General features: G+C 40.1%; 1 protein-coding gene across 4 annotated transcripts in view; it reads left to right on the top strand.

Moving 5' to 3' along the window:
- Nucleotides 1-22,810, top strand: part of LOC134542572 (protein gustavus) — a 197,383-nt gene that overhangs the window by 105,513 nt on the left and 69,060 nt on the right. Inside the window, exon 1 of one of the 4 annotated variants that reach the window (XM_063386944.1) lies at nt 15,612-15,824. The exons of the other annotated variants lie outside the window; for them this stretch is intronic. Coding sequence (XP_063243014.1) covers nt 15,739-15,824 — 86 coding nt within the window. The 5' untranslated portion in view covers nt 15,612-15,738. Of the gene's footprint in view, nt 1-15,611; nt 15,825-22,810 lie in introns of those variants that run through there. 4 annotated transcript variants of the gene reach the window in all.

Here is a 22,810-nt window from a genome sequence, read left to right as displayed (position 1 = left end):
GCCGACAGCTATAAAACTGCTGTGTACCACAACGCCGAATTACCACAACGCCGAAATATGTTATTGCAGGGCTGCCACAAAGGTTAGGTTAGGTTAGACTTTAGGTTAGACTAGGTTAGTCTAGGTTAGGTTAGGCTAGGATAGGCTAGGTTGTTAGGTTAGGTTATATTACGCTAGGTTAGGTTAGGTAAGGTTAGGTTTCATTGTGGTATTTCGGCGTTAAGGTACATTTTAGAAACACACACAAATTCATTCAGTTGTTATTTCGGCGTTGTGGTCAATTTTGACATTCGGCGTTATGGTATTTCGGCGTTGTGGTAATTCGGCGTTGTGGTACAGTCGGCGTTGTGGTCAATTTTGACATTCGGCGTTATTGTATTTCGGCGTTGTGGTAACGACCCGTCCAACTTCTATATTCACCTAGATAGATTTATTTAAAAAATATTTTTGTTACTTATGGTTAGCGTTGGTTTAGTGAATTAAATAAAATAAAGAAGTATTTGTTTGTAGTGTATTAAAAACTTCCGAATAGTTACACATTTATTTTTACTATAGCGTCTATTTAAAATTTTTGCATGTTAACAGCGCGGAAATTTTGTCGGTAAAGATAGTCTGCAAAAAAAACTGTATAAATACTTCGTACTATTTAGGTTGCGCGGAGCCAGGTAGGTAATTTTTTTTTTCAAACGTGTACAAACACTAGCAAAAGGTAAAAGAAAAAAGAATCGGGGGTTTCTCTTCTAATTGATGATCGCGGAATGCGCCGGTTCCTGTCGTCGGGATCACGTTTTCTCAACGGCCACGTGTGTTCGGCGGAGAGCGTGTGAACCAGGCTGGCGGTGGGGCCCGCTCCGTCGCGCTCCGCGGTGCAGAAGGCCAGGTAAGGGACCCGCTCAAAGGAACTGTTATTCGTGAAGGGCGCTGGCTCGGGAGTCCCTGGGAGGGACAGCTTACGGCGACCCTGGGGTGGCTTCGCCCGGCATTGCCAACATCCGCCGCCAAGATTTTTTTTTGTTCTGCGTTTCCAGGAGAAAGGCCGGGTTCGCGCAGCGTTGCAACACACAAAAAAAAGTATCTCTACTTTTACAAAAAATATTCTTTTTGGAAACCAGTTTCCATCAAAATAGTTTGTAAAACTTCAAGAAAGACAGTGTAACTGTTTACAACACATGGCTATGGTTATTTCTGCATGTTTGAAATACTTACCTCGAGATAATAATGAGTAGAGACCGGAAAAATTCGCGGATTCATTTCACGAAAACGTAAAATTCATATAGTTATACCTCATTGCTGCCTCTGCTATTGGCTCACAACTCACCTGGACGACTCCGGGCCAGTGAGAAACACTCAACCGAAGCTGTGTCGAATCACAGGCCGCTACATTGGGACACCTTCACAAGACAGCAGCCAATGAGAGGGTGAAATTTGACCGAGTGTACGTAGAACTATAAAGTTCATCCTAGAGGCCATTGAACCAGCGAATTTTTCCTGTCCCTAATAATGAGTAATTCTTACGAAAATTAGCGCATAATTTTATACTTTATTTGATTTATTCCTGCATAATTATTAAAAACCATTGGAAATATAACCGAATATTCAATAATTTTACTGTATTTTGTTGTATCATGCTTTTTTGTGCGCAGTTAATACTGGAAAGCTATTCAGGGAACGATTTACAAATAACTCAAACTTTTGGAGGTAATGGGACAACACAAAGCATAAATGTCCGGGAAAGAATCCGAACCCAGTATTACTACTAAAAATTATGAAACAGCCAGGGAAATGTATGTTAGGTCTGTGAATGTAAATTAAAAGGCTAAACAAGGGCCATCCTGTATTTTTAAGCCATTAACTATGTCACGCACATTCATTTTGGGCTCAGTCTGTTTGTAGCAATGCAAATGCTGAGTGAATTGTTTTGGCACGTTAGCTTGTATTCCGTCAGTAATGGTGCCTTCGTTCATATTTTCTAGGATTTAGTTATCGTGTAAGCAGTTTAGTCACGACATTATTGAATGCCTAACTTCACTGTAACTATGACGGTTTTAGGAGGTTGCGTAAAATATCTATAGTGTTAGTTTTGTGATTTACATTATATGTAAATTGTAAATTTTTTGGTCAGTGAAAGATTATAAAAGACTTGAAGAGGTCAGAGAAAACGGGGTTTTGCTAGACACACAGGAAATATAAATATCGTGAATAAAAAGATCAAGTGAGGGCTAATTATTAATGCACATGGATCGTTTCTATTCCAACGTTTGAGGAGCTTGGATTTCCCAAAGTGATACATTAAAAAAAATTGATGAATAGTTTAAAGCTGAATTTAAGAACAAGTTTGGTTTTTACCGCGTTGTAAATCCTCTGGCGCGCCTTTAGCCCGAGTTGGGCGACGTTTTCAGGACGGACTTGTAGTGTGTGCTGCTCGACGAGCCGCTGCAATTGACTCGTCTCAACCTCTGTCCTCTGCTCGCTGATTGGTCCACGTGACCTCGCGACGTCTCGGGCGGCCCGACGTTGCCACGTCTCTACGTCTCTTCAACACCAGTTGGTGGCTCCCAACTCCTCTCAGACTAACGCACACACACACACATACACGACAAGTTAAAACAATCCCAACACTTTGTAATACTACGGTATTATCAGACTAACTGAAACTGTTTGTTATTGTTTTACGTTCGAGGTTACTGCCGCTTCCCGGACTTTCGGCAGTGTTTTGTTTTGTTTCTTGCATGGCGGCGCGCGCAGCTCGTGCTGCGTCGTCATGACAACTGCTGATATAAATAATCGCGTGGCGTTTGGAACAGCTTCAACGAGCCTATGCTTGTGTAATAATGACATTTTATTGGCTTAGGTAAAAAGGACGCTAACGTGTCGCGGCCGTGATTGGCCTATTTCAAGTAACAATTTAATTTAGGCAAGAGAGAAGAAAAAAGAGTGGAAAATGACGCAATTTAGTGCGTGTTGAAGTGTATTCCCTCGGGGAATATTTGTACGTGGCGAGGCTAATTTCGGCGTTATTGTTGTGAAAATTACGTCAAAATACAGGGCAATAATCAGCGACGCCCTGATATTGAATGCAGAAGGATTGCATTCAATTTACGTGAGTGCCGACGTATTTTCTGAACGACCTTAATCGTCCAGAGTTAAGGTATGGTCTGCATCGTCTTTATATTGGGACGCTGACGTAATTTTTACAGTCGACGTATTTGGACAGTATTAGTATAAACTTTGAATTATCATCAAATTAAGTGAATATTGACTTTCGGCAATTATCGGCAAAAATATTTAAAAATTCACAATTTACTCACACACAAGTTCAGAGGTCCAGAAGTTAGGAATTTTATGCTCGAGCAAGCCGGAGCAAACCCCAAGACTTTTTACTTTGTGAACACTTTCAGGAATTTAAATATTTTTATTTCATTTTTGTTTAAGAGTCAGGTTATCTACGACATCCCATAGACTGGATTTAATATTTGTTTGTTTGTTGGTTCCATGACTCCAGGTTTTTCATGCTATGGTTAATGCAATAAAATTAATTATTAATAGTATTATTTTGTTGTTAGCTGTGGAATACCTCTGGCGCCTGTTATTAATTCCTGCAATAGCGTTCATGAGTAATTTAAAAAAAAATATTAATTTCTTCAAGTACACGTTTGTGTACAACTTGTATGTTTTTTGCGATTTATCAAAAAAGTAATCAATTAAAAGAAGCACAACGGTCTAATCTAATTCAGGTCACTCAAGACTTAAGTGGTATTAGGCTCGCCATCGTGCAGTATCAAATATTTTTATTTTCTTGCAATAAAGCGTTTAAGCTAAAATGTGTTGGCTCGACATGGCATAGTACTTAGATTTGATTACTTAATTGAATTTAGCACTTATGATCATCATGAGAGTTGTAGTCGCCCGAGTGAAGTAATAAGTTATTTCCTCGCGGCGCTTACAGACTGGAGACTGTTAGTAAATATGTAATTTCAACAATGCATAGAAGGTCTGAATATATGATTAATGCCTTGACATGCCAAAATATGAGCACAAATAGTTAAAAATAGAATTTTATCCAAAAATGAATTTAAAAACTTAGATGGCGGGGTCTAATACCCCTTAAAATATTTTCTATGGAGGTCAACAGCCATTGGCTTGAAGAAACACATCACCATCAAGTCTAGCCTGCGGGTCATTGAACCAGCAAAATTTTCGTGCGGTTTCTCGTAGAACAAAGAAAACAAAGCCGGCACTAAACTGAAAACGATCGTTAATTTTACACCCGTTTTCAAAATAAAAAGTCCCTTTGTGTGTACTTCATGAGAGACTCACAATTCGCGGTTTGTTTTAATGTCAGGACAAATATTTTAACTTTAAACTATTTATTGGCTACCGGTTGTGTTGATCAATGTGTAGAGACCTGCAAAATTCGCGGATTCATTCGGTGATAGGCTAGAATTCAAACACATATACCTCTTAGATAATTTTGTTATTGGCTTATTGTTCATCTGGACGAATCTCAACCAGTTATAAACCCTCAACCAAAGAAGGATCGAATCACAGACAAACCAGCTGAGACGACTTAAGTCGATAGCCAATGAACTTGCGTTATTTGCCCGAGTGTACAGGGGTATGTGCAGTCTATCCTGAAGGCCATCGAAACCGCGAATTTGCAGGTCTCTATCAACGTATAATGCGATTCATTGAGCCTGAGAGATTCGTATTTACAATTGGCTAGAGGTTCTTAACACGGCGTGTCAAACCAACGACCGTCCATTCACGCAAGAATAACAAACGCTCACATGTTTCAAGGGCAGCCTGGTATGCCAACGATGAAAGAAGAAATCAACATTAACGCACATCTGAAGTTAGTAAATGTTTCTGAAGATTCCAAAAAAAAAAGTTGGACTCATGTATCTGTTTGAATTTATTCGTGAAGTGTTACAAAACTGTGCTGGATGGAGGACAGAAGTCAAGTCTACGTGATTATCGCTCTATGGTCGGGGCGTGAGGTACGCGCTACGAGTCACGGAGGAGTCTGGCCCCGGCGGCGCGCCAGCTCTGCGAGGCGGCTAACGACGCGTGCTCGGAACAAAGGACCGGGTGCCCGGGTTCTAGTTTCCAAATTCGGCCGTGTGGGCGTCTCCCCCCCCCCCCCCCCCCCCCCCCCTCTTCTTGCACGAGCTGCACGCTGCGCCCGGAATGCGAGCGGCTTGCAGGGTCTCTGCCTCGCCGGAGCCCTGCAGTGGAGCAGAGTGAAACTTCGCGTCGTGTGACATGTACCAGCCAAGTACCCAATTACCAACTGCCCGCTTCTCAAAACCAACACTTGACCACTGCGCTACGGCTGCACGATTCGCGAGCGTTTTCACTTTAGTCCAGGCATTGTTTTCTTTGTTCGAGTATACGCACGAACATTTCTTTCAGAAAATGTTAATCAATTTTACCTGTCATTTAAAAATTCTCAATTTTGTTACGATTTTTACAGCCAAGAAACATGAAATGAGTTATAGTGATAGAAATGCAAACCATATCATGAAGTAGCCAGTGGCATTGCAGTTAACCTAAAAAGTTTCAGCTTTTGCAATAAATTGAATTCTCTTTATTTGTACAACCCAAAAACGTTAAAAATGTAACTTTGGCAGCTAATTATGCAAAAAGTATGCTCTGTATATATTTTTAATTTCGTGAAAGTTAAGCAATTGAAAAAGGCTAAACGTTGATCAGTGATTAACATAAATATAAAATCATGACCTGAATAGGGGACGAAAGTACGGAAGTTTGTCATTTTTGAAGTTAGAAATATGGAAATGTGTGTTCAGGCTTCTGTTTTATAAATAAAAGTCAGTTTTATCAGCGTTTTTGGGAGTTCATAAAAAATGAGGGTGGTGGTGGGGAGATACTTTCCCATGGGGCACACGGCTAGTAATTAAATAAATAAGTTAATTTAACCAACGTCTCGCAACGTGAGACAGTTTTTTTTCTTCTATTGCGAGGTTATGGGGCATGGTTCGGGTTGTAAATTCGCGGACGGTTATGGCCCCTATCCCGAGCCGCCCCAGCGCCGGGCTGGTAGCCGCTGCGCTGTTGCCAAATCGGCGTCTCGCCATTTCCCGGGGCCCGCGCTGCGAGCAGGGAGATGTGTTATTTATCGCGGGCGCGCCCGGCCTTCTCTTGTTGTTTGGGGGGGGGGGGGGGATACTCGGCGCTAATGCGCGCTAAAACTCTCCGGTAATTAAACAAGAGTGGTGTGGAAGAGGTGGGGGTGGGGGAGGGAGGATAGTTTTATACCGGCAGCCGCGCGGCCTCGCGCCGACGATATTTCAACCAAACCCTCCTTCCCACCCCTCCCACACCCCGCGGCGAGCCCAGAAGTTCGCGAGGCTGCTAATTCGACTAATGGGCGCCACTGCGTCAGCTCGCAGCTTCTAGTAGACCCGGGTTCGAGCCCCGGACAGTCCACTCTGACCTCGGTTCGCCAGTGCGACCCAAACCCACCACACGGAACCGAAATTGACAGCTGAACTGAAACCGTTCCAGGCTGAGAGTCATTGCACTGCACAAGGAAAAAAAAATTTGTACTCAATCAAAAAGATGCCTTTGGAAACCAGTTTTCCAGAGAAAGTCAGTTTAGACCAGTAGCAACTAAAGCGTGTTCGTACTTATCTTAGAGTAAGAATTGACGTAAGGATATTTGTCAGATAATTTACGTTATCGATACATGATTGATGTCATGTGGCCAAAAATTAAAAAAAAAGGGGGGGGGGGGGTGGGGTGGAAAATAAAAACAAGGCCATTCATAAGTTTTCGTGTAACAGCAAATCTACTGTAGGACTCTTTGTGACGTAGGCATTGTTTCGTAGCGTACGGCAGCAAATTTCCTCCTTTCCCAATTCCTCACCCAACCTTCGAGTTTCTCAGGAGGGGAAAATTTCGTGCCCGAGAAGTTGGGCGTACGGCCACGAAAATAAAATTACAAGTGATTTGAGTAAGCGTTGCTGTAATGCCATTGTCACGGCCGTTCAAGGCCACTGCTGTGTCATTTGTTATTGGCTTTAAGAAGTACGGGTGGTTGGGGTAATATTTTATGTCGCGTAATTGATAGGGTCTTTGGGAGGGGAGGGGAAGTCATCATTTGCTGAGCTGTCGTAGCGGTGTCAGAATCTGAAAGTTGGATCGTTTGCCAACAGCAGTTACTACGGCTCATTAACGTATTAAACGCGAATCATTTATTCGTAACCTGATTGATTATTCATTAACATGTGTGGTGATACACCGAAAAGATTTCTCGGTTTCAAATAGTGAACTAGACGTTTACTCGTATGATTCGAAGGAATCGTTTGAACATGGTGTAAAACGTGCGCGAAATGTTAGTAATTACCCCCCTTTCTCTCTCTCTCTCTCTCTCTCTCTCTCTTTCCCAACGTGCTACCGCAGGGAATCGAACCCAAGCTCTTCCAAGCTTTACCCAGCGGACTAACTAGCATGTTCGAATAATTGCAACTTTCAACCTGGACATTTTGCGTATTAATTTAACAAGAAGACAAATTCTGAATATTTGTATGATATTTGCGACGTCTTACGTTGGGCAGTCTTTATTTTAAAGATTCTTAGTAAAATGATTTACCTACATGCGAACTATTATAACCCCCCCCCCCTAACCACCTAGTAATCATGAGGAATTTTACAGCTGTATTTAAAACTTACTATGTTGCAGTAAAACTGGAATAGTTTGCGTTGTTTTACGAACACACTGAGATTCGACTAAACTTTGTCTTAATCAGGAGACATCGTAATAAATTAATATCTTAATGTTATTTAATAAAACTGCCGCTAAAATGTATTAATATTGCATGTCTGTAAACTATACAATAGAAAAAAACTTTGTTAAAGTTTTGAGGCACCCCCGAAAAATGTTTCTGGCCGCCTATGCCCTGCCTAAACCAGTTACAAAATTATATTAACTGATTTGTCAAACAGTATCCAGGTCATTGGGGACCGGGTACACACAGAATGAGATACGACACGACGCCACTTCCGTGTATTCACATAAAAGCAATGCACACATAATTAGACGCGGCGCGCACAGAACTATTGCGATCAAACAGAGGCGGCAACATGGAATGACTGCTCCATCTTCGTCGCGAGCAGACTGCGTGTATATAAGAGATATGACAAAGGCATACCGTAGTTTTTTTTTTGTAGTTAACTAGTTAAAGGCTGTTTTTCATTGTTACTTTAATTTTAGTGAATGTTCACTCGTAAAAGTATTTTAATCGATTTGTCCTCAGTATGTCAATCGATTAGTACGTTAAGTAGAGGGGGGAAAAATTACATAATCCATCTTTGAAGGAGTATCACGACAGAAATTTAATTTCAAGAATTTGGAGGGGGGGGGGGGGGGGGGGAACGAAAACACGGTGATGTGATGAGCTGTCGCGAGGCATAGTGTGGCGTCGCGTCTGAATCATGGAGCTAATATACAGTAATACATCTGGACATCTGGAGAGGACAAGGGAAGGCTAGCAGAGGATGCGAGGTGAAGCCGGGTATCGGTGTTTGTTCCCTGCTTCCTACGCTGGAAGAAAAAGAAAACGAGCCAAACTTGCCTCGCGCGGCCGAAAAATCCTCCAAACTAAACTCGCAACAGCTCCGAAACTATCAAAACAATCAAACTGAAAATTTTACTGGATTATCTGTAAACATTTTTCCCCACACCGCTTTAATATTTTTTTCGAAACATGAATACTTTAATTTTTAAAAATTAAATACCTATTTACTGCCAAACATTTTTGTGAATACGCAGAGTAAATTACTACATCGTGGAAAAATTTTTGTTTGCAATTATAAGTGGGGGAGACCAGCGTATGAAATTAGGAAGAAGCCTCAAATTTTATTTATATACCCCTCTTGACGCATTCAGCCCCATACTTTTATTTTTACAGAGAGTTGAAGTGGGAATAATGTTTCAGTGGGTAACACTACCGACATATGTCTTCGGAACGCACTTATTTTTGTTATTATACGTCTCAAATTTTATAATTTCATACACAACGTTTATAAAAACGAATTCTTACTTACCTCATTTAATCTATTACAAATCTCTTGTAATATATGTGTATTAGTAGAAGTTAGAAGTCTTTTCAATATCTTGTTCATGTTCCAGTCTACTTACTCAACCAACGTAACATGCAAACCTTAGCTAAACAATGGTAGTGAATTGTTTGGAATAACTGTAATGCTATGCATATACTGACAATGTAAGAAACTTTCAATTTTATTAATTGTTTGCATAAGAATTAATAATTTAAAAAAATCATAGAATATGCCTTTATAGACTGAAAACCTTTCACGTAGTTTCAAGTAGCGTACATAAAAGTTTTTAAATATATATAATTACCAAATATTGTTGAATATATTTAACTTTTTTATACATTTTACAACACACATATAATAACAAGCCTATATAGGATATAAAAAGACAGACGCCAAATTTTAGCACTTTGTATTTCTTTTCTCTGTGTGAATAAAATAACAGTTCTTAACGTAGTTGCTAATATACTGCACTATATTTCTAAAAAAATTACGAAAACCCCTGACATCGTCACCATAACAATGATAAATTTGCAAAATAATTAAGGCACGTCTTTTAATGCTACGAAACACACTCTTAAGTGAAATGTTATAATTTATGTTGGGATGTAACTAATATCTTAAAAGCATTGTGAAACTGTTCCTTTGAGGGAAACCATAATATACCGAACATTTTACTGATTTTTGAAAATCACTAGTCTACTTAAAATCGAGCGTACTTTCTTCCCGGTCATTATATGGTTGCGACTTTTATAGCATGGTGGAGTCTCACATTGAAATAACACTTGGCAATATCTTTTATTAATTCGTGCATGTGTCCGGAAAAAACTCCGAAACTTTTGCAATGCTCGTCAAGATTATTGAAGACACTTTTTTCAGTAGCTGCTTTTGCTGCTTGTAACAATGAATTCGTTTTGAAATGCACATTTAAATTGTTACTGGCTTTCTGCGCGCATCGAAAAAAGGCTTCTGTTACCTTGCATATTTCAACAACATCTTTTGATGGTGATATCAAACCGCCATTGGTTTTGGTTTCAATCATTGTGTAATTCTCGTCGTTGGCAAACAGCGCATTTACACAAACGTCACAATCCAATTTTTTAGATAATTTTAACACAACAAATCCAGCAATGTAGGGAATAACTGTTTCAACATACAAACTCAGGCGTGAGAAATCTGCAGGTAAGTTCATAGTGGGCTCTAAACACACGTTTTCCGTGTCTCGAAGTTTGTTTGTTAGCGGGAGGGTTGAAATGTGCAAAATACTTATGTCAGAAAGAGAAGATACATTGCCATTTCCTGAACACCGCACTTGATTTCTAACCTACAGTTTTTTGTAGGCTGACTTGAATTGCCTAGCTGACGGATTATTGTTACACCCAAACTGTCTTCGAATACAGCCAAAAAAACATTTCAATATGATCCTGGCTTAACTTATAGGCCAGTAAATAACGCAGAATTTTTCTCTCCACAATTAATGAATTGAAAAGTCGGATGACATTATCTATACAAACAAGGAAGCCAAGGAAAGCTGTTTTTTGTTGTGATTTAAGTATGTCTTTGCCCTCTGAGTCCCGAAGTCCTAAAATGTATGACTTTGCTTCGTTTAAGAAGGGGAGCCAGAAAGATTTGTTGGTTTCCCTAAGAGGTGCCTTGTATGTTCTGCAAATGGGACTGGACGAATTTAGAGTGTCGAACAATCTGTCAGAAACCCTAAGAAATTTAATAGTGGCTGCTGCTCCTTGAAACTGCGGAAGGCGCAGTTCTTCTTCACATATTTGAAGGGCGTCTGCAACAGACGAACTAAGTACTTGTGCTGGTAAGCGAACTTTCATTTTTTGCCTTTGCCACTGAATGTGAGCTGTAGTTAATTTCGTTCCAATTTTGAGACCTTCCTTATCTTGCAGCTTTTGTAATTCTTCTATGTAGTTCCATTTGATAGCATTTCCTTTACCATCGTACAACACTTTCTTGTCAGCCAAGCAATTTCTGATTAACTTTAACATGTGGCTAGGGTCGAGAATCACATTGACTGGATATCCTGTATCGGGGTGCTTGAAGTAAGGGACCATCTCATCTATGTTACTCACATTCAGTTTCGCGCCTAGTTTTTCGGCCATTGTGAGATTAGAGCTTGTGCCATCGAATGTACAGCTTACTACTTCAACGCCTATATGATTTAGTTCCGTAAGACACTTTCGTAGCATTTCAGCTCGTTCGGATCCAGAGCAAGAATTTATTAAGAAATACCCGCAGGGAAATTTCCAAAAGTCGTTCAAGGATACCACCATTAAAACAATCACATTGTTTGCTTCTGGTAATGTATCATCTATCAATCCAGTACCCATATCTACGTAGCCAACAACATTCTTTCCGTCAAACTCCACGTGTTTCCTAATTGACATTTCATCAACAACAAGCGACACGACAGTTGATTTACCAGCAGATTTCGCGTGTTTGGCTTTGGCTTCTAAAGTTTTTAACGCTTCAGATGCAAAGCCTGGTTCACCACCTATGGATGAATACCATCGTCGTATTGTTCTCTGATGAGGTAGGCAACATTTGAAGGTTTTGCGAACGTACTCGTAGGCTGCTGGAGAATAGTATTGCAACGTGAGCGCAAAACATCGTAATTCAGGCGAATACTGCTCCTTTGAAAATCCCTTTTCGTTTACAGAACTTTCCAGTCTTTCTAGAAGTGCTTCACCTTCACGTGGGACAGATCCAAGCAATTTTCAGACACGATTCTTTTGTTCTCAAGTTCATCAATTATTTGCTTGAAGGTTGTACACTTTTTCTGCAAACGTCTCCGAGACTGTTGAAGAGCTTTGATTTTTTTTTCAGGCTGTTGATGTGTTTCTGTTTCTTAAAAATAATTGTTTTTAGTTGTTTTTTCCTCGGGCTATCTTCTGCATATGTAGACGTTTCTGCCGAATTGATGGTACCAGTTGAGCTGCTAGTAGGCCTACTGTTACTGTGAGATACTGGAATCTGAAAGAAACAATTTTTGCATCATTATTCGTGTTCTTTTTAAGTCTATTAAAAATCCAAGAAATTTTGTCTGAATGCTTTAACTGAGCATGCGGCTGTGTTTAAACTAATTCTTTGTTGTGTTTCCATATATTCTCAGTATACTGCTCAAAAGAAGAAGAAAAAAAAAACAATTGTTTTATTATGTAATGTTAACGCCTGCATTTGAATATGACATTTGGAAAAGGGCACATGTAAAATTGTTAATAAATTTTATTTTTACATAGTATATTGCTGTAAATTCTGATAAAGCTTGCGTAATTTTATAACCATCTATATAGCAAATAAACGATTAAATTATTGTCATTGAATCTACATTTTTTCAATAGCTATATACATTTTTTCTATGTCCTGTAAAATGAGGATTTTTGGACATGTACCCTTTTACAAATGACCTATTCATCTATAGTCGTGAACTCAGTTGAGGCAGCATGAATTTTTAAACGTTTATTGTCTCGATATATAAAATAAACAGATTTGCTGTATTTATGTTTTCTTCTACAATCTACAAAATTCGTTCCTTAACAAGGACTTCCTTTGTACTTTTACAAGGTTTACTTTTGTAACTTCTTAAATGAAATATCTTACAAAGAAAATCCTTGTACTTTTACCATGATTTGTAAAAGTATAAAGAAAACTCTTGTAAAATTTACAATATTTTTTTTACAGTTTAGTATAACAGAAGTATAAATACCCGAGGTGTCTGACATCCCAGCCCCTCCTTATAAGAACAAGAAACTTGTGCGAAATTGATGGAGCGAAATGTTTAACTTGCTAAACAATAGTTAATTCTTGTTCATACGGATTTAAAAGTTCATTTTACTGCCGTTACCTGCTTGTTAGGCGTACTCTCGGAACTTGCAGTAGATGTCAACAAATAGTCACACGAAGTGGTCCTTCCTGATGTAATGGTGAGACGACACTTCTTTTCCTGCAATTGAGAAATACACAATTACTGTCATTATTTACAAGTGCGTGCGTAATTAAATATTTTAATTCAAATTGAAATTATTGCATTATCCATAAAACTTTTAAGTATGTTTTGTTTTTTTCTGATATATTATTTCACTGTACAGGCATTGGTTTCGAAGTATTGTGAATACTACAATTGTGAACGTACATTACGTAGAGTAATAGTGATCTCACTTATTCATTTTACTAATACACAATACCGATTACCTGCTTGTAAACAAAACAAGTAAAAACTATTTCAATCAGGCCTATATGTAAGAACGTACAAAAAGACAAGAATGCTACAGCAGCAAATCTCGAGCTGTATTTTAGAGCAATTAAAATACGTTATCCCTTTTTAAATAACACAACGATTCATAAAACCTCTGATTTAGTAAGGTTTTATTCTGGAATACCAATGTTTAAAAATGATCCCGATTATCATTTCAATAGTTTTAAAACTGCGATTTTCACCCACTTGTCTTCAAAATGCACTGTACATAATGCATGGTTCGGAGACGCAGTCCAATTTTTCAGCTTTGTCGCTTTTTCCCAGAGCTGTCGTTGATCGTCACGTTTTGGAAATCTATGAAAAAAGTAAAGAATTGTGCTTACAACTGAAACAACTTCTCTTTGTTAATTAGTTTTCTTAGGTTTGTCGAAAAGTTCGAAGATTAGTTACTTCTGTTTAAAACATTTGCCACTTTTTTCTGATGCTTCAAAAGTTTTCGGAATTAATTTAGTTAACAAATGAAAAAAAAATTCGTTATTACCTGTGAAAAGCAACGCCATCCGGCTTGGAATTCCATCGATTTGTACAGCCATATGCGCTACAGGAAATCACCATTGTAGCCGCACACCAGCGCCACTCAAACCTCAAGGACAAGTGGGCTGGGGCTTTGTTTGCAGTAGAAATACGCTCTCTTCCTCTTTCTTTTCAACCCTTCTTCGCAACCGGCTGGCTTCGCTCTCGCCCTACACATGTCCACTCCAGATCGTCTTACATGCTCCTTGGTCTGAATCCGCGTGCGCCGGCCTGACACGGCTGCTCTGGACGACAGCGGCGCTTCAAGGCTTGTGAGAACACGGCACCACGAAGACCAGCCTGCGGGAATCCTTCTTTTCACAGACGAGAGAGCCAAACGCCCGATCGTGCATCTTCGGTGGTGGGAAGGGGGGGGGGTTGTTCATTGTAAATAAATATGGCGGTGTTGATAAGAGGATACTAATGGTCAATTAGGTTAGGTTAGCTACATTATAAATACTTTAAAACATTGTGGACGGTTGATTTGGTTAGGATAGCTACATAAAAGATACGGAAAAAAAGCACGAACTTCGGGGAACTTCGGGTTTTGGCTCTCTCGTCTGTGAAAAGAAGGCTTCCCCCAGCCTGCGGGGGTCAATGCCACGGAACTCGCGAAATTGCCCGGGCGCCCCAGCTGTGAGTAAGCCGACGGCAGCGCTACCCAGAACTCGTGCGGCGGCGAGCGGAGAGTCGTCGGCTGCGTCACGCCGCGAAGTTGGTCGGCCTGGATGCTGCGTACGCGCGTCACCGGAAAACAAGTCTGCGACTCACTGACCCCCGAGCAGTCGTCAACTTGTCATGTTATCTGCTATTCGTAAACTGTCAGTCAAACAGGCAAAATTGAACATTTTTCCCCCAGTTAATTATGTCACCATTCATAGAAGCTCATTTTATGGGTTCACACAGCTCGGTAACGCATATAAAGTAGCTTATATACACAGAAAAATGTTTTCTGTACTTTTACAAAAGATTCCTTTTGGAAATCAGTTGCCAATAAATAGTTTGTATTACTACAGGATATTGTAACTTTTTACAACACATGGGTATGGTTACTTTTGCATATGTTAAATATGTTTCCTAGTTAATACCGAGTATTTCTTACGAAAATTGACGCGTAAATTGATGTTTCGTTCAAGAATGTATATATATATATATAGAATATTTAATTGTCTTTTCCATGATTTAATATATACAGTGCGACAATATGTTAATAAATTTACAGTCGCCAAATTGATGCCACAATCAAATAATTGATATATTAAATCATGGAAAAGAGTCTTGAATATTCAAAAATTTTACTTTATTTTGTTTGTTTATGTTTATTAATGTCAGCAGTTAATACTGGAAAGCTATTCAGGGAACAGTTTACGAATAACTTTTAACTATTGGAGGTACTGGGACAACACGAAGCATAAATTCCCGGGTAAAAATCCAAACCCAGTATTACTGCGAACACTATTTTGTAGCGATACAATTTTTTTTTTTCATTTTACCTGAATATATCTGTTACATTAAAAATGTAATTACATTGTAGTCTCATTTTTTGAAATATTCCAAAACAGATTCAGCTCATGCGCAGCTCGTGCGTACTGCCTGTTCCCGTGACGTCACCCCTCTCCAGGACCACTGGTTGGGAAGGGAGGGGGGGGGTCCGCGGACCGCTATCCGACGTGACGTCAGCGGGGCTCGTACCTGGAAACCGCGCGCGCCGCCGGGAAGCCTTGTCGTCTCGGAAGCGGCCCGCGATTGGCCAGGGAGGAAGGGCGGCTGCTAAAAGGAACGCGGCCGCAGCAGTTCCGGCCACAGGCCGGTCGTCGTCCGTCGCGGAAGGTTCGCTCGCTGCCGGTTCCGTCGCGTGTGTCGGCACTCCAAGGATGATGCACGGCAAGTTTTCGGAGCTCCTCGCCATCTTGTCGAGCAAGGACCCGGGCTATAGCTTGTTGGCGTCGGCGATTTCAAGGTGAGTACGGGATCCTGCGGAGGAATGTACGAGCTTCTCCGGGTTCCCCCACACACAAGGAAAACCTCAAGAATTAAAAAAAAATATATGCCGTGAAAACCTGGAAAAAAAAATTCAGGGAAATTTGACAGGGTGCCCCCACCACTCCACGGAATCAAGAAGCCACTCACTCAGGGGACCTGCTTGCTCTTTCGAAATTGTGATTGTGAAACGGGTTTGATGTCAAATATATCTTTGATGGATAACTTTACGCATATTTTAAAGTTTTCAGCTTATTGCATGCATACAATCTAAAATATGGGTGGTGTACAATATACATTACAAGAATCCTATATAGAGATGACTTGTTGGTTAACCCTGCGTGTAGAACACTCGGGCAGTCCCCTCCCCCCCTCCTCCTTGCGAATCCCTGGTTCCTTTAATGTCTTAAAACTATTCTGTGTTTTGATCACAAGCTCAGCGTGTCTTTAGAAACCCGTTTGTTTCAATCTTCAATCAAACGTAAGATAAACAATCAATGTACCAATTGTGTATTGATATAATGATATGAAGTACTGTACAAATGTCCATATTCATTCACATGGTCTCAGTATCTAATGTATTGTTTGAAATTTTGATCAATTGTAGTGGTTTTTGTATTAATTAACAGATTGCCAGGGTTGGTTACAAAGCATTGACGGAAATGATAGTGCGAATAGTGTATTGTGAAGGGAAAAATTAATGATTTCTTCAACATGTTATGTGTGATTGAAAAGTGTTTCGATAAGCATTTGTAGTTTAATATATTTATGTTATCTAGCAAGATTGATAATGAGACAAGAAGGGAGGGAATAGTTGCTTGGACATGGAAAAATGGGAAAATTTAATGAAGTGGTCTAAAATAGGTGTGTGGGAACCTTGTTAACGTCTGTCGAAATCAAAGTCATTATAGACTATGAGGGCGTGGTGAGTTGGGAACGGAGCATTTATGGAACGTATGGCTATGAGAGACGGGAGCACCCGGTAAAAATCCACTGGCGACGTCTGCCACGTTTAACCACGTGGTGGGAGGCGATCGATCTTACCACACAACCATCGAGACCCCAAGGTGCCTGGGGCGTACTTACAAATGATTCGATCAGCTGAAACAAATATTAGTTTACATAAGGGCAACAAATATTTACTAGATGCGACAAAATTATTTGATTGGCTTACCCGAAATGTAAGTATAAACATTTTGATTTTGTACACCTATCAAAATGTGCAGTTGATACAAAAATTATTTTTTTTTACGTTAACCAATTTTTTCTACTGCTAATTGTATTTTTAATCAATTCGCCAAATACAAACCAAATTTTATCGAAGCAAACTTCACTACGAAACTTTTATTTTCGGTCATTAGATATTCCAACATAACGTTTATATTTTTCTTAATTAGGGAATTTAGCCCTCGTCTTTTTTTCTGGTGTTTTTTTTTTTGGTGGTAAAGTTAAGGCAATACGCCTTTTCTTACATTTTACCTCATTGAAAGATTCTTCTACATTAACATTGCAATCTACAAGGGAAAGAATAAACCATAACAAAAGTTTGAATATAAACGAATTCATATGCAATTCGAAATCAAGCATAGGCATATACATGCAGGAATGTAATTAAAGGTTGAAAGTCATTCATTTTCCAATTTAAGATATGAGATAATTACACTAATACAATTGGCTCACACATCCACGCAGCAGGTAAGCCGCGGAGTGATCATGCTAAGGTGTTCCAGAGATGTTTGTTCAGCCTGTGCTGGAAAGTGGCTAGGTTATTATATTGCCTCGTCGCCTGGTCCAGTTCGTTCCAGAGCCTTTTGTAGGATACTTGTTGGGGGAGGGGGGAGGGAACTCGTGTGATTGTAAAGACTTGTCTGTTTCGCACGCACTTGTTTTGCGACTCGGCCTTGTCCGCGAGCGGGAGAGAAAGTCAAATGCGCCCGTCACGACGCCCGCGCTTGACGGATGGGGCGACCGCGAGGTCGCTCTCTGGCGCGGCTCTGACGGTCAAATGACGCACGTTTCCGAAAAGACGGCAAAGGGGGGTTGCGGCGGCGAAGGCCAGGGAGCCCCCGATTCTCCTTATAATTCCTCAATGGAATGCGTTGTGCTGTCCTCGAAGGAAAAGCAATTTAAGAAATTAAATTGTTCCTTATTGCTAGGGGCAGGCATTTTTCCCGAAAATAATCTGACCTACTATTAGACTGCAACACAATATACCCGTACCAGCGGTTTCTTCCCTTTGATTGGTGGGCCTCTACGAGAGACGTCGTTGCCTTGTTTGACTGAGCCACTCAGGACACGTTTGCTTCCGCACTGAATCACTGTGATTGGTGTAGTAATAATCGACATGTACCTGAAAGAAATTCACCCAGTCATGAAACACAGACGATGCTACAGTGCTTTAACTTTCATCTCGTCTTGGCATGGGCGTCGCAAGGATATATTTTTTGGGGGGGACTTCAATTGATTTAGTTGTTGAGGAATAGCCATCCCCTGGGAAAAAAAGCGGGGGGTCCGGGGGTCCTCCCCCGGGAAAACTTGGGGTTTGAAGGTGCAAAAAGGTGGTTTTTAGGCATTTTTCTTTCCTAAATATTCTAATTATAGTTGGTTGCAATATATAATTTATTTTTTATAAAAAATATTTTCAGAGAACAAATTTGTAAAAACACAGTTAACATATCTGTATTTGGTATGGGACCTGATTTTGATTTTACACGAAGATCGAATTAAAAAGTGCTCACATTACCACGATTGGACTAAATGCACCATGCGCAACATATGGGTTATATAACAGAAATCATATTTTTAATTTAACTACGAAACTAAATATATGATTGGAGGGGACGAAATTGAAGACTTATTTTTTGGGGGGGACGTGTCCCCCCGTCCCCCCCGGTTGCGACGCCCATGCGTCTCTGAATCCTTTCGCGAAATATGCATGCTCCTACTTATTGCGTTTCCAGTTTATAAAAAAGTTTTGTAATTCAAATTTTAAAAATCTATTTTATTTTGTTTATTGTACAGTTTCACATCACAAACGCACTGAACTGCGTACTTTATTTCGTGAAAAAATCTGATGGCTCATTAGCTAGCGATTGTTCCCATTGTAATTGGCAGCAGGACCCATTGTTGGGGAAAGGTATTTTTCGCGAAAAAAAAAAATCTGAACGCCTATTAGACTGCAACGAAGTATACCCACACCAGAGATTTCTTCCTTATGACTGGCGGTCTTCCGCTAGAGAAGTCGTTGCCTTATTTGACCAAGCCACTATGGACGCGTTTTGCTATCGCACTGATCCACTGTGATTGGTGTTGTAACAATCAACTTGTACCTGAAAGAAACTCGCCCAATCACGGAACAGAGACGATGCTACAGTGTTTTAACTTTCAGCTAGTCTCGGCTTCTTATCGCTAGAGACCTGTAAAATTCGCGATTTCAAATCCCTAAAGGATAGACTCCATGATCCTCTACGCACTCGTGCAAATTACATCTGCTGATTGGTTACCGACTCGTAACCAGTAGCGTATCCAGAGGGGGGGCTAAGGGTCTCAAGCCCCCTCCAAAAGCATCTGGGTCCACTATTGTTTTAGTGTTTGCCTTGATAAAGCCTAGCCTCAGCTGGGTCAAGCCCCTCCCAAACCAAAATCCTGGATCCGCCACTGCTCGTAACACCTGTTGACTGGAATGATCGTGATTCGCTAACTCTTCTGTTAAAGATTTTTCATTGGCCCAGAGTCCTTCAGATAAACTGTGGCCCAATCACTGAAGCAAAATAATGTCAAAAGTATTTACGCATGCCCCAACCCGTTGCCCTATTTGGCCGGGCCATTCAGGACAAGTTTGCTTCCGCACTGGGTGGCTGTGGTTGGCGTGCCGACAGTAGATGTGCACCTGAAATAAACCCAGCCGACTACGAAACTCAGACAGCGCTACACTATTTTAACACATGTCTGGTCTGGAAATCTTATCGCGAAAAATACATGGCCCTAGTAATAGGCTATGTCACGTGACTATTAAGTTACGCTAGTTAGTTATTTTTGGCAGCGATAACTCGACGGGAGCTTTTGGGAGGTTGTATTTCAAAGTGTCAGGTTACGATGAACATATCCACGCCAAGCCCTATTATGTTTGAACTAAAAATTAATGCACCTAGTCAAAAATATGCATGTTGACTTTGCAGTCCTTACCCGTACACTAGACTCCAAGTATCTCTTAAGATTTTTTTTGCTTGACTTCGAGATGATGCTGTGTAAAAACCTTTGTCACATCTACATTCTACATATTTATAGTTAGCCTGCTAATAAACCTAATCAAGTGAAGTCAACCATTAATGGAAAGTCACATGGAAGGAAGGTAAAAAAAAATGAAACTGTCTTTTTTTGTACTGCACGCGTCCTTGGAACTTAGCTCAAACATTTTGTGGCCGTTCAGATTTTGATGTATTGTTCCGTGCTTGCTAGGAAACATTTTCTGTTCCCCTCGCCATAGCATTTATTTTTTCACGCCTTTGCGCAAACTTGAAAATAATTAATGCAACGAAAAATTAATATTTTTGTTTGCACAAATTTAGTTTTTCTAGGTTACACAGCGTGAAACCACGCAGTAGTTAGGTACCATCGGGTGTGTGTTATAAATTTGAAAGTCATTGATCAGCAGAATAAACCGTAACTGTATGAAGATTAATAAGCTAGCAGTTTGTTAAATAGCTTTAAAGGAGTTCGTAAGGAAGAATCGGAAGTGCCATCAAGAAGCGAGTATTGCTTAAAATAAACAAATAAATAAATAAATAAGATGTTAACTTCTCATCAGCAAGGGATTAGAGTTTAACTTCATTATAACTAGAAAAAAAAGTTTTTTTTTTTAATCCATGTGGGAAAAGGGTTTTGACTGCAGTTATTGGTACGGCAAAGATTGCACACTTTAACTTGCCAACTTCTTTCTTCCATTATAGGAACCGTGTATTCCGTAGCAATACACGCAGAAACAATGTCTAAACTAAGCTTTAACACAATGAACATTCATTTGGGAAGGTTGTGACGTAGACTCAGAGCGATTGCACTGCGGATGATTTAACCAACCAAGTGTTTTGCTGTGTCCGTCTTGCACAGCTCGTTGTGTACTTTTCCAGGTCTTGTAGCTATCAAAAATATTCACTAGAAATTAACGCATACCTATTGGCTGGGACCCAAACATAAAATAAAATTTAACCGGTTATTTATGATGTGCATCGTGGACGTATCCTGGTATGGTGGAGGGAGGGGAAAGCCGCCTCCCCTTCCAAAATGGGAAATAAATAAATAAAACAAGGAGGATGGCCCTGTAGTTAGAGAAAAATCGTAAATAACACTCGCAAACTATCGTTCAATTTTAATTTTAATAATTAAATATTTTTCCTGTATGGCAAAACGGACCTTCGTCCCTCCCTTACCCACGCGTGTAGAGGTACGCTGTATTGGCTCAGAGGTTAGCACGGTCGCCAAGCCAAAGCTCGCTGAAGATGTAATTCCCTGATTCAAGGTTGTTCGCAGTGCTGGGCCTCCATCTCCACTCTGCGGAGTCTGCATTAGGCCGTGACCTAGCTTAAGCATGCATGTGGTTTTCTCAACACTAAAACGTTGTAAAAAAACCACATTTATCACATTTCGTAAGTAACGCAACAGTTTGCTTTTGAGTCATTGTAAAACAAATAATTATAAAATAACTTTGAATGTGAATGAAGTTGTGATGTTGGTATATACGAAATTGTTAGCGTATAATGAACACAGAGTAGCCTCCTGTTCCAGCGCCCAAAATTCCAGTGCCCATAAGTGAACGGCGCTATTTACATCTCAAGGTTTGGTGTTTCTTCAAGGCATGGACGTGAGCCGGCCTTTCGCTGCTACGTAAGGGAGGTGGGCGAATAGAGGGGAAATAGAGAGAGAGAGAAAGAAAGAGAGGAGGTGTGTGTGTGTGTGTGTGTGTGTGTGTGAGACAGAGGAGAGACTAGTTCAGTAAGTACAGCTTGTCGACTCAATGAGTTGATTTATGCGACCACTTAAAAACGTTCGGCTGTTTCGTCGCTTGCGCAACTCGAGTGGGGGCTTGCTGGGTCGTTGTAAACACAGCGCAGCAAGTAGACTTAACCGGTTGCGACAAAACGGCTTCCATCGCTTCTAGTCCGTGTAGTCAAAAAACGTATTTTTTTTTCACCCCTCCTACGTGTAGCTCTTGAAAATTACATACTTGGCTCGATCTGTAGTCCAAAACTGTGAATGACATGGGGGCTATTTCCCACGGTTTTTACATTGCATCAAATTTAGCTCGTTATTTAGAATAGACCATTTCTAATACAACTGGTACGAATTTAACAGCTGACTGTGACTTCTATGTTTAAGTTACATATACGTTAGCTACATGCACAAACATTCTTATTTTGAAATTAAAGTTTTTAATAGGGTTGTCATTACGCGTATAATATTATTTTTCTACGCGTACTTATATGAACCACTTTCGAAATGACTATTCAGATTTCAATAATCATTATCCTATTTATCATCTTTAAATTGCGTTCATTTTGTAATATGCCTCTATTCCTTGCAGAGAATATTGCATATATACTGGTAAATTTTGGGAAATATTTTATAACATAGTTACAGAAGAATCCGTACACCGTTGGTGATACCTACTGCTTTTGAAAATTGTCAAATTGGAGACGAGTTACGCTTTAAAGCTTGATTTTTTTCTTTCAACGTGAGATGGAATTCTGTTTCGAGACCACTGGCGTGGAAAACAAATTTTTCGTGCGGGGAGTCCACTTTTTAAGGAGATTTCAGTCACCAGGCGAAATACTACAGCCACTTAAGTGAACTTATCTAAGTGTAATGTAAGTGCACACATTGAGCCACGATATAATAAGTTGCACTATGAAACTAGATTGTAACTGACGTGATCTGGTTTTTTAAAAGGTTTGTCACCACATATCCAGGAAA

This window comes from Bacillus rossius (assembly GCF_032445375.1).
Source record: "Bacillus rossius redtenbacheri isolate Brsri chromosome 9 unlocalized genomic scaffold, Brsri_v3 Brsri_v3_scf9_1, whole genome shotgun sequence".
In the NCBI taxonomy this organism is placed as follows: domain Eukaryota; kingdom Metazoa; phylum Arthropoda; class Insecta; order Phasmatodea; family Bacillidae; genus Bacillus; species Bacillus rossius.
The sequence above is the reverse complement of the archived record's forward strand: the minus strand, read 5'-3'. Positions and strand labels throughout refer to the sequence as shown.